Genomic DNA, 12,915 nt, shown 5'->3' on the forward strand with positions numbered 1-12,915 from the left:
GGCTAATAATCGGCTCAGTCATTTTTAATGATCGTTGAAAGCCCAGATCGTAATCGTGATTAAAATTCGATTAATTGAGCAGCCCTATGTTCACGTAATGTAAAATGCAGGATTTGATTTAAATCAGGTGCTAGCATAGCATTATCCATGCATGTTGTCCGGTGGTATAAGCTGTTGTCTTCTGTGAAAGGGTCATGTGACTGGTAGGTGCGTGATGAGTCTGTGACGGCCCACCGTGTGACCAACAAGACCCAATCAGGAAACAAAGTGTGATGTCTCTTGTGGTTTTAAAAAACGTCCAGTCTGAAATGCAGACCTCTTTTGTTTTTGTTGACAGCATTTCCAAAAATGTCTCTTTTAGAATCTGGTGAAGTGAAAATGTATCAGATGCTATGTTTTAAACCCAGAGCATAGTTGGAACATGACTACAAATCATCGTATCTGTCTTTTTTTTGACATGTGAATCATAGTCTAAGCCAACACTGCATTTTTAAAGCTCCCATATTCTTGACTGAGTTATATTAGTAATAAACAAGAATCTAAAAACGAACAAAACATGTCAGCCAATATATGTTGTTCAGCGTTAAACCTAAATTTAATTGATATTCTGTTTTACTGTCAGTGCAGTTTAACTCTCACTCGGCCAAGTTATTATTAACAACGCTGCAAGCTTCTCTTCACTGCCATCCATCCTGTATGACGTGAATGCAGCATGTTGAAAGACACAGCTGAGTTGCATTATGGGAAATGTAGTATCCAGCCTGTGGAAACTTAGTCAGAACCTAAATATATCATTATTCTTTTAAATCTGTTTTGAGAATCCTCTGCACGTCTATACAGTAATCATTTCTGTGTGTGTGTGATTTTCCTTTCAGGTTACAAGACTTAACTATTTACAACCCTGAGAGGACCATCACGGTGAAGGGCAGCGTAGATGCGTGTTGTAAAGCTGAGATGGAAATCATGAAGAAGCTGAGGGAAGCCTACGAGAATGATATTGCTGCTATAAATGTAAGTCTTGAGGGTACCGTCTGCAGGCCTCCTGATTGTTTGTGTTAGTATGTGCTAGTATGTTGACTCACGCAGACTGACAGGTGAACAACAGAGAGAAGCGATGATATACGGCGGGATAATATTGCCTTCCCATTCAGCGCATGTTAGCGCCAGCATTAGTAATACCAGCTTGGTAAATGGATAACAGTAAACGATCGCTGAACAGCTCATCAGTGAGTCGAGTGTTTGAGCGCTCCGTGTCTGTGTGTGTGTGTGTGTCTGCCTCTTTCATGGAGCTTCTGACTCACACTTAGTTCCCCGCTGTGTATGTGTCTGTGTTACTGCTGTAACACACTGCTTTTCCCAGCATCCACCTGATATGTGCAGGCCGCCCTCTCGCCCAGCTCCTCTTTCACACTGCCCCAATGACATCACCAGCGGTGCAGCCTGAGAGGTCATCCTCTGAGGAAGAGCGATAGCCATGATGGCACACTCTGCATGTTCTCTGTTGTACTGCAAAGAGATGAATGCTGATAAAGTGACTGTATTAACGATGACGATGCTCCTCAGGATGTGACTCGTGTAGTAACACGGAATTAGTTGGTTTCTTTCCCTTTAGCGCATTAGTTGATTAGTTTTTCCTTCACAGTGACAGTCTCAATATTTGTTCAGAAATAATCATAACGCAGCGTGCTGCCATGTTGTTCTGGATGTTAAGAGCAGTTCTGGCACCTGTCAGGTTGAGTGTCAGCTCTACAGTAAGCATTTAGGGCCATCTAGCGTGACAGTCTGGATATTACAGAGAGCGTTCTGGGATAAAGGAAGTGAAAGGAGGCAGTCCTGTCTTGTCATGGCCATGAAACCAGAATAGCTGACTTGCCTTTGGGGGAAGATTTTTCTTTCTGTTGTTGTTTGTTTTGGGGTTTGTTTGCTTTTTGTTGTTGTTGTTTTTTGGTTTTTTTTTTGTTATGCTTTTAAAACATCTCTCTTGTAAAAACCATGTACCACAGGAGCATGATCTTTTTAAGGAGTTAAGAAAACAGACCAATTTTAAGCTTGCAACAAGCATTTTTTAGAGTTTAGTGGTTTTTTTATTGTAATGTAGCTCATGCAGTAGAAGATTTTTCTAAACCCCTAGAGGAAGATTTATTCCTTCGCTTTTTCTTTAAAACCCTGTGGGCAGTTGACACAACGAGACATGCAGCTAAACAGTATTTTAATTATCAATAAATGAAGAGGATTTTGCAGAGTATGTCATTATTATGGTAATAATTAATAGAGATGGCACGATACCACTTTTTTATGTCCGATACTGATATCATAAATTTGGATATCTGCCGATACCGATATGAATCCGATATAGTGTTTTTTAATCAACAAAACTGTTTTTTAAATATTTTGCTGCATTTTGTATAAGTTCATACTCAAGTTTAAAACAACAACTACACTAAAGCTATTCTGTTATACCTGTATGCAAAAAAAAATATTTCATAGTTCAGCAATACTGATCAATCTAATAAACTTAAACCTACACCATCCTCCCTATTCTGGTATTTTAAAGAGTACTTAGCATAAATATTAAGCAACCTAACTAATAGGGTTCCAACTCCCAGCAACAACAAAAATAAATAAATAAAAAATAGGGAACCACCCCTCACGCTCCACCTCATGATGCTTAATCGACGTAATCAACCTTAATTTGATGCAGTGTGAAAAAAAAAATGCACAGAAATCAATTATTTTTCAAGAAATATTAAATAGATTCAACATCTTTCTTCAACAAAATTGCAGACTGCACAGATGGTACCTTCCCAAAGGAAAAAGCACTATAGCTTACTAGGGTATATATATTAGACTTAATAGTTACTATATACAGTAATGGACTTCTATACATTTTGCATCAAATTAAAACTTTGGCTGTCAGATAATTATTTATTAAAAGCTAGACATTTTAAATGAGAATAAGAAAGAAAAGTATGTCTTTGTGCCCCCTTTTCCCTGTTAATGCCCTATCGGCCCCCCTAGCTAAACTTTGCTAGATCCGCCCCTGCACAGTTACCAGCGTCAGCTACGTAGAAAAAGATCCTCGAGTAGAAAGTAATATTAAATAAATTCTAACAACAGCTTATAGAGCTTAAACGTGCTGCTGTTGTTCAGCCGCTGGTTTCCTCTTTCTGGTGCAACGTGGGCCAAAAGCAAACTAGAGACACTGACTCGCGACAGAAAAGCCGATCAGCTGATCGTTAAGCAGTTTCATGATTGAAGTAGCAGCAAGAAGAGGCAGTCGCTTGTTAAGCTTAACGCAGGAATGCTTTACAAACATTCAGAGATGGACTTACACACTTGCTTTACTTCTCTCGGGATAACTTTGTCGGAGATGAAATGCTGGGTTGCTAGCGAAGCTCCACATGCTATCCAGACCACTGACAGGTCCCGCATGCCACAGCCGCTCTATCACGTGATGCATACTGCTCCGACGTGCTAACGTTCTGAGGTGAGTTACGGTGTGTTGCAAGTTTTGTGAGGTGCTTTCGTGATATTTAATGGATCGGATTACATTTTTTATTTTTCTCCGATATCCGATCCAGTAATTTAGGTCAGTATCGGACCGATACCGATACGTAATATCGGCTCGGTCCATCTCTAATAATTAATAACGTGTAGGACATATTTTTCATTGATAAATTATTCAGACATTTCCTCAGTCATCATAACTATTGTTGAATACTTCCTCCAGCTCTGCATCCTTATTTGTCAGCACAAATGTGGTGTTCTTTGAAGTGATGTGAGAACAGAAAATATTTTTTGTGCTTGTGACCAACTTTAATGTATCAGATTAAATAAAAGGCTCAGAGTTGTTATTATTGTTATATTAAAAAAATACTTGAAAAATTGTTGTTTATTGCTTGCATTATTAACTTTAAGAAAAAAGTTTAAAATGTGCTTAATTGGACAAGTCATTTGTGTTTGGTATGTTTTCTTCATCTTTCTTCAACTTATGTTTTTTCCAAGATCACTGCAGTGTTTTTTCTTTTTGTTTTGCATGCTTTGGATATTAAATGAAAGTTAAAATCCGATCAGCTTCTTTTAAAAAAAAAATCGCATTAATTAAATGCCAAGCAATTGTCTTCTGTTGTGATAACTTTTTAAAACTCTGCCACTGCCACTTCTTTTTTTGTCCGCTCAGCAACAGGCCAACTTGATCCCGGGCTTGAACCTGAACGCTCTGGGCATCTTCTCCTCTGGTCTGCCGGTGCTTCCCCCTGCTGCTGGACCACGTAGCGCTGTGCCTGCTGTGGCGCCAGCAGGGTACAACCCATTCTTAGTGAGTATCCTCTGTTTTCTTTGGGGGGGGGAAGGCTTTTTTGGTCCCCCCTCCCCTTTTCCCACAGACTACCTGAGCGCATGGCCATAAAAGGGAAGAAAAAGTTATTTTTGAAAATGCTTCTTTGAGCATGACTTTGCCTTTGCTGGTTTACCCACATCAAGTGCATGATAAAGATTGACTTGATAAAGCAATTTATCTCCAACACTTGGTAAACCAGGCTCCTCTGAAGTGCATTTTTAAAATACACTACAGTGTTGACTCAGGTCTTCCTGCATGATTTTGTACACAGTTTGAAGCAACCAGAATTCCCCCATCTTCTCCAGAGATGAGTCAGTCTGTCAGTAAAACAAAGTCTCCACTCATTGCCTGACGAGCGCGAGCCAAAGCGGCGTGAGACAGTGCGTGAGAATGCATGTGCGTGCTTCGTAGTCAAGACACTCAGTGTGTGATTCACTGCGAGTTTCTACCCTGAAATTCCCCCCGAAGAAAGAGCTTGACTTGTGTTCGTGCCTGTGCCTTTTAACATGTGTGTTAACATGCCATCTGATAGGCATGCTTGTCACTTCACTTTCAGAGTCACTCTTCACATCTCAGTGGCCTGTATGGGGTTCCTCCAGCAAGTGCCATCCCCCACCAGCACTCAGTATGTTCCCTCAAATCTGCACTACAGTCAGTGTTTCCTCTCTGAATCCTTTGTTTTGTTTTGTTTTTTGTTTGTCCTAATAGATGATTGCTTTAATAATCAAAAACAGGTGAAATCCATGTTTTGGAAAAGAGAGCCCTTTAGGATTTACGTTTCTTCTGGTTGTGTGGATTCTGCAAATAGCTTCTATGCATGGGAGGTAAAACCATGAACCCTGCTGTGAAACAGATAAAGGCAGATCTAAATGAGGTGGATTTGTAAATAGCAGACTGTTAGAACGCCTCAGTCAGCGTCTGTGTAGGACAGAGAGTCTGGATTCCTGTTTACCATCACCCAGTCACCAGAACACCACAAATATTCCTGGAAGGGGACTTTTTAGCCCAGAGTTATCCCGTGGCTCGTAAAAATTCACTTTATAAATCTCAACTACATGAGTGTTACCATGCTAAGAAAAACAAAAACACAGGGCAGGCATCACCCCTAATAGGAAATATTCCATTCAGACGTGGCCAGAGGGCGATGTTTACCCAAAGAGGGCTTAATTTAGCCTCCCTTGCATGTGGTGTCAGCTTTTTCGGCCGTTCTTCAAGTATCTGTCAAGTGTGTTCAAAACCGTTTTTGCGACAATTTGAATCATTTTCTTTTCTTTCACAGTCAAATAAATAGTAAAGTTTAATAAAAGTACTTTAAATGTTTTCTTTTCTGTGTGGTCCTTTTTCAGCAACAGGCTCCAGAACAGGAGGTTGTCTACCTCTTTATTCCAACTCAGGCAGTCGGGGCCCTGATCGGCAAGAAGGGTCAGCACATCAAACAACTTGCCCACTTTGCCGGAGCTTCCATCAAGGTGCGTTTGTTGCCTGTCAACAGTGTGCTCAGTAAGAAAGGGGAAAGAGGAGGATGGAGTGTTGCTAATCTAATGAGCGAGTGTCTTTTTTTTTTTTTTTTTTTTTTTTAATAAATAAACCTCAACTCATCATTCACCCAGCAGCATTTCATGGATCTGGGGTGGAGCAATTTCCATATTTCAAAATGTTGAAAGAGAAACATTTCAGATAATGCAATCAGAGACAATTCATTTTGTTGGATTCTTCAGTTGCATTCAATATATTTGTGGGATTTTCTTCTCATGATTTTATTGGCCACAAGCTTTACATGATCTCATACTGCATGAATTTGTTCAGGAGCTAGAAATCTGATTTGCGTCTTTCTGTGCGTGTCAGATCGCTCCGGCTGAGAGTCCAGATGTTACTGAGAGGATGGTCATCATTACTGGAACACCAGAAGCTCAGTTTAAGGTAAAACCTGCATATGTGCATGAATCTTTGTGTTAAATAATTTTTGAGGGGGGATTAACTTCATAAATAGTTTTCATAACAGCAGTGGATCATTGTTTGTCCCCATTTTCCCCAGTCTCTCCTTGCCTCATTCCCTCCTCTGTATTCCAGGCCCAAGGTCGGATATTTGGAAAGCTGAAAGAGGAAAACTTCTTCTCTGCGAAGGAGGAGGTCAAACTGGAGACGCACATAAAGGTTCCCTCAAGTGCAGCTGGCAGGGTCATCGGTAAAGGTGGTAAGACGGTAAGCATGCGCTTGAATTGTCCTTTAAACTGCAGCAACAACAATGCCTTGCTCCAACTTTTTATTTAAATGAGCTAGTTATGTTTACATGATAAAATTTTTATCTGTGAGAGTCTCACGTACTGGTGTTTACTGCAATTACTTATTGGCTTCAAGGGGTGTTTCAGTTAAACACAATTTAGAGGTTGGAGGTAAAATTCAAAGTGAGGCTGTGATAACGGGAGTCTGTGTCGGTGTTTCAGGTAAACGAGTTGCAGAACCTTACAAGCGCGGAGGTCATCGTACCGCGGGACCAAACTCCTGATGAGAACGACGAGGTCTTTGTGAAAATCAGTGGGCATTTCTTTGCCAGCCAGGTACCCAAAATTAAACCAGCGATACTCATTATTTGGCTAATTAGTTCTGCTGCTGCACAGGTATCAAAAGAATAGCTGCAGCCACAGCGTACAAAAGGCATTGTTAAATCGCATAAAACAATAAAACGCGGTGTAATGTCCACATTTTTATATGATCATAAAACCTGGTGTATTCTGTCTAATGGCTCTTTGTTCAGCCGCAACATGCTTCCCCTATGTTTATGTGTATTCTCTTCTGGCCTGCAGTGCTAAAACCATCTAGATTATTTTAGTGTGAGCAGCCGCCGCCCCCCCCCCCCCCCCCCTTTTTTTTTTTTTTTTTTTTTTTGAGATGCATAAATGTCTGCCTGCTACAATTGAACTAAATGGCAGCCATATTGTGTTGCTCAAAGTGCCTGTAATGGATTAAAAACCTTAAAACCTTTTTCGTGACCCAGTTATTATAAACTTGTGCAGACCTCTGTTATGTAAAAAGGATTTCCTTTCTGCCGAGCCGCCTGCCGTTACTATCACTGTGTAGAAGGCAGCATCCATCTGCCTGTAATGAGAGGCTCATGGTTGTGACAGCAGGAGAGGATGTTAACATTAATATTGCCCCCCTTGGCTGAGCTCTTAGCTGCGCATATCTTTTGCTTGGCAGATGTAGACAGCTGGTAGTACAATTTGTTTTCATTGTAACCAGCTGGACATGAAAGTTTTCTGATGTTGGAGAAATCTAATCAGCCCAAAGCTGAATGTGCTGCATGTAACTGTTATGTAACTGTCTATATGAGTAACTAGTAATAATAAAATGAAAACAAATGGGTAGCTGTTCACTGGCTTTCACACGTATCACATTTAGTTGGCTCAGTTGGCTGCAGTCAGATTAATGCATCCAAGTGCTTTAAAAATGGTATAAAATTGTATTTTTCTTTTCTTTTTGAGCGCAGTTTAAATCGGCTCATGCATTTTCTGCAATATTAAAATTGACAAACAAGCGGAGACACACACACACACACACACAGCTTTGGATGTTGCTCTGCTCATATCTGTAACGCTTTCTTTCAGATAAAGCTTGCATACTGCATTTACCTAAATGTATCTGTCTACACTTGTATTTTTATTGATGATTGTCCTTTACTTTGTTCATTATTCTTACTTGAACCTGTTATGTTCTGCTGCAGTGTTAATTCTTGATCTCTCCTACAGACTGCACAGAGGAAGATCCGGGAGATCATTCAGCAGGTCAAACAGCAGGAACAGAAGCACCAGCAGGGCGCCGCTGTGTCACCGCACCACTCCAAGTGACCAGCCGGGTGGCTCCAGTGGGCACCAGCCAATGAATGTAGCCCTCCCAAATGAACAGAGACCTATCCAGACTAAGGCCAAGGCCAAGGGGGACATGCAGGGCTGACCAGCAGCACCGGGATCAAAACCAAAGAACTTCGCTAGGGGGGACACAAGTGAGAGCCAAAGGCTGAGGGCATTGTGTGCACTGCCAGCCCTGTGAGAGCAGATAGATTGGGAGAAATCGTACTGAAGCTTAAAAAAAAAAAAATTAATAAAGAAACAAAAAGACCAAAAAAAAAAAACCTACAAGAAAGGCGGAAATGGCAGAAAATTTGGGAACTGTTGTCTTCACGGTTTAAAAAAAAACTAGTTTGTCTCCCTGCATAACGTTATCTCTTTAGTTGGACTAACATAGGCCTAAAAAAAGAAAAGGAGAAAATGCAACTCTATTTTAACACGAGCGTGTACGAGGCATTGTGATTGATATTTTGGGTTAGAGCGAGAGCCAGCGACAGCGGACTCCTTCTCTCACGCGTATTTGAGATATTTAGATTGTGAGATCAAATATCCTTAGCAGTATTAATGCAGTAGAAACGTGTATGGATACACACTGAGAGCATGCTCTGTTATTTTATTCATCAAAATGACAGTAGAGCTTGGTGTTAGTATTTTGCTTGTACCTGAGATTGATTGACTGAGTAATCGATTGATTGACAGCCTCCCCTTGTTTGTTCCCATTTTTAGGCCACTGAAATTTGAAAAGAAAACCCCTATAAGTAAATAAGGTGAATGGTTCTGAGTCTTTGTAACAAGCCTGTGTGTGTGCCAACGCAAAAGATAACGTCCCTTTCAAATATATCTCACCATTCATATCTGATACTAAGCTTTTTTTTTTTTTTTTTTTTTTTTTTTCTCTTTTCTTCTAATTTCTGCTTCACTTCTCATCACTCTCTCTCATCAGACACCATGTCTTTTCTTTTGTTTTTGTTTGGGTTTTTTCTTCTTTTTTTTTTTTTTTTTTTAAAATGGGATAAAAAAATTTCCGTAGCTTTTTGATAACCTTGAACTGACTGCCACTTTTGCTCAAGAGAGGTTAAATGCAACTGAGGGATTTTTCTTTTTTTCTTTCTTTTTTTTGTAATCAGTAAAATTCTGTCATGCTGTGCAGTAGACGTCGTCTGTGTTCACGCTCGTCGTCTCCTCTTTAATCAGAGCAAAAACTGACGTCTTAACGAGCGGTGCGCGTTCGCCCGTTAACCGGTCTTCTTCGGACGCGCGCCGCCACACGCTTGGCCTTATGAGGACGTCGCAAGGGCCAGCACAGAATGTGAGCTGAGGGCCCGGTAAAGGAGGGGGACAGGGTTCGGGGCAGGGTTGGGAGGGTTAGGGGGAGGGAGGGTGCAGACCTCTGGTGTGTGGGGTGGCAGCGAGGTTGGATTTTAGGGAGGCGCTGTATGACCTGTGGTACACGACCAGCCGCAGCCGCGTTTGGCTTTAACCCTCTCTTGTCAGGGAGCTTTCTAAAAATGGCATGACAGCTGTGAATGTACAAAATGCAGCCTTTTTAGAAAAAAATACAGATATCACCCCTGCCGTGTCCAGCAGGCCAGGCCAAACGGCACACGACACAGATTGTCATCCTCTTGCTCTCTGTTCTTTTCACTTTTTTAAAAAAGATTTTTATTAAAAAATTTTATTTTGGCGAGTTGGCCGCCTGCTCTGCGGGCACGCTGGACACGCAGGTCCTGGTGTCCCTTTGTGCTTTACTTTGAAGAACATAGAAGCTTGTTGCCTTATTTTGTCACCTTTCATACATCACCCATCAGCTTCATCTTCCAGACGCAAGGTTATTGCCAATACGCACAGCTTCCTCCGTGTGTGTGTGCGCGTGCGTGCGTGCGTGTGTGTATATATATATAAAAAGAGAGAGTAATATTTATGAATCTATTTTTTCCTATTTTGTCATGAGAGCTATTGATAAGAAACAAAAAGAAGACAAAGTCCTTTTCTTTTTTTCCTCAGTGGGACACTGCCATATTATTTTGAAGGGAAGTGTTTATTTTCTTGAAAAAAACTAAAACAAAAACTAGACTATGAATAATAATATAATGAATAAAAACCTGAAAAAATAGGAAAGCAGTAAAAGTGAACCACCGCGTTAACTTGTGGTCGGGATGTGAACAGTGCGCATGTCAGTATTGTGATCTACCTCAGGCTTCAGGGTACCTCAGTCCAATCTTTCATTTCTCCCTTTTTCCACATTTTTGTATGCCTTGTTAACTAATCATTTTGAGCGTTTTTAATTTTCTTTTTTAATGAAATAAAAAAAGATAAAAGATCTACAGTAATCTCTACTCTCTTCAGGTCCAGCCGACTAGTGAAACTTTGTAAAAGAAAAAATCAACTAAAATAACCGTAGTCAACGTTGTCGGACTGTTTGCCTGGACGCCATACAACCTCTTAATGATACAAAAGAATTTCCAAGTCAGTTTTTTTTTTTTTTTTTGTTTGCTAGAAAGGAATGAAGAGCAGGATCTAAGGGGTACATACCTGCCCGATGTGGTTCTGAATGTGGATGTTGTGTACTGATTTCACCTTCAAAGAAATTAAAGAGAACGAAAAAAAAAAAAATCAGTTGATAGAAACAGAAACTAACCGACTGTACCTCCTGTTTTTGTTTTTTTTGTTTGTTTTTCCCAACCGTACCTCCAGGTTTTTTGAGACTTTTAACAACAAACCACGACGTTTATTCACTTGTGGAAAAAAATAACATAAAAAAATTAATTACTTTTGTTTTGTTTTTTTTATAACAACCCAATTTTACCAGCTCTATTTGATAACAGCATCCTCTGGGGTTGATTTGATGAAAACACAAAGCTGCAAAAATACACTGACAGGACTCTTGAACGTGGTGTGAAGCCCTAGTCTTCTGTGTAGAATGTAGAACAACTCTAGTCGTTGAAATGTCACTGTGTACGACAGGATAACTGTATATCTGTAAACATGTACAATAGTCGCACATTAATGCATCGTTTTCTGTCTCTCTATAACACCTACAAGTCTGCGCCTGCATTGTGAGAAATGGTGGGAGAAGTTTAGAGCGTCACAGGCTCCCTCAAGCTGACCTCTAAATGGTTTTCTCATCGATCTACCGGTTATTACATTTATTTTTTTTTGTGCTGTACATTTCAGAATTACCTCTGAATCCAAGGCTGACTTAGTTACAGTTACTAAAACCAGTGTAGGGTAAAGGAATATAATAAATAAATGATGTAGTAAAAGTTAGTTTGTTTTTGGCACTATTTTAGGGATTTTTTTTTTTTTTTCCCATCAGATGAGGATCCCTTTTTTTTTTTTTTTTTTTTTGGTCCCAGTGAACACAGATTAGCAAAATAAAACATAAAGGTCTATCAAACTCACACAATGCCTGGGGCTGCTTCAGCACGCCTCCACCACAGCCGGTACAGTACCTCATACTGATGATGTTAGCTCGCCAGACCTGATTCAATTACCCTGACCTTACCCACACGAATGCAGTACAGTGCTTCTGTTGGAGCGCTTGACTCCTGCGGTGGGCTGCTTCACTTTAGTAGGGCATGTCTGTTCGCAGTAGCACTGGAAAATTGAATCTTGTCACTTACGGTTTGTCTGACTGGCAGGAGTAGGGTTTTTTCCCCTTTTTTTTTTTTTCCTAGAGCAGATTTGAAGTTCTTTTCTCACATTGCAGAGGACTCCTCAGGCCTCCGCCTCTCTTGTGTTTTTGGCTCTTTACTAGAAGAGCAGGTTTCCCCTCAGCCACAATCTGAGGCAAAACCTGCAAACATCATAGTAACTTTCTTTTTTACTTCCAAGGATTTTGGCGTTTCTAGGTTCAGTAGGGTGTTGCTAGGCATTAATTTCAGTATCAGAAAAAACACACTCGCATCACTAAGGACGCACAGTGCTGTTAGTCATATCGCACAGCGGTTGAATAACTTAGGCTTTATTTCGTTTTCTGTTGATCTGGTTTTCTTGTCAGTTACACTGATTAAATGTAGTCTGGAGCAGTAGCTGGGATTCTTTATTATCCAGTCATGTTAGATCACTACTTGCTGTTAAATTGTGTCCTAGCTAGGATTTTAAACAGATTTTAAGATTGGGATGGGGGAGGTGGGGGGATAAGAAAAAGAAAATGCAAAGTAGATATGAGTGGGCAGAGTAACCAGGTCTGAAAATAAAAGTGCTGGTAAAAGTTGTTCTGCCTATGGGACTGAATATTCAACACCATCCAAATTAACAAAAACAAGTATGGATCAGGTGATGAAGGATCAAGTCTGGTCAGATGTGCAGAACCACAGCAGTGGTTTTTTTTTTTGTTTTGTTTTTTTGTCGTCCTAACTTGTGAACTGAGAAAAATGCAAAGACTTGCATGAGACTATTGCAGGCGATCCAGTATGTACTACACGTCATATAGCACTATACTTCAATTTGTGGTTTTACATCGATCCGACTCTTAACTGCTCTTCACCATTTGGGAGATTCCTTTTGTTTCCTCAGTAGGTCACAAACCCTCACGTCCTACATTTCCCACAGGCCAAAAGGTCCCAAAAACACCTCAAGGTAATTGGTGACTGTGCACTGGACAGACATATGATCCAATGTTACTACATCTCGTGGATCCGTGCCTTTCTGGTAACAGCCATGCTGTTGTTTTGAGTTGTGAGTGAACTGTATTGCTGAGCAACCTGGATCTGAGCAATAAAGAATATT

The 12,915-nt window shown here is 40.4% G+C and overlaps 1 protein-coding gene across 7 annotated transcripts in view; it reads left to right on the forward strand.

Moving 5' to 3' along the window:
- The window catches only part of igf2bp2a (insulin-like growth factor 2 mRNA binding protein 2a), a 59,304-nt gene extending 50,749 nt beyond the window's left edge, over nucleotides 1–8,555 (forward strand). For 5 of the 7 annotated variants that reach the window (XM_085434163.1, XM_085434166.1, XM_085434168.1 and 2 more), the window contains 8 exons: nucleotides 876–1,011; nucleotides 4,181–4,318; nucleotides 4,872–4,964; nucleotides 5,686–5,808; nucleotides 6,185–6,259; nucleotides 6,410–6,541; nucleotides 6,784–6,897; nucleotides 8,086–8,555. In XM_085434163.1, the coding sequence (XP_085290289.1) occupies nucleotides 876–1,011; nucleotides 4,181–4,318; nucleotides 4,872–4,964; nucleotides 5,686–5,808; nucleotides 6,185–6,259; nucleotides 6,410–6,541; nucleotides 6,784–6,897; nucleotides 8,086–8,184 (910 nt within the window). In that variant the 3' untranslated portion in view covers nucleotides 8,185–8,555. The remainder of the gene's footprint in view (nucleotides 1–875; nucleotides 1,012–4,180; nucleotides 4,319–4,871; nucleotides 4,965–5,685; nucleotides 5,809–6,184; nucleotides 6,260–6,409; nucleotides 6,542–6,783; nucleotides 6,898–8,085) is intronic. The other 2 variants (XM_085434164.1, XM_085434165.1) reach the window with 2 other exon arrangements.
- The last annotated feature ends 4,360 nt before the right edge of the window (nucleotides 8,556–12,915 follow it).

This window comes from Copadichromis virginalis, linkage group LG16 (genome assembly GCF_057382275.1).
Source record: "Copadichromis virginalis isolate Kocher_CV1m ecotype Utaka linkage group LG16, C_Virginalis_male_GT1.1, whole genome shotgun sequence".
NCBI classification, from domain to species: Eukaryota; Metazoa; Chordata; class Actinopteri; order Cichliformes; family Cichlidae; genus Copadichromis; species Copadichromis virginalis.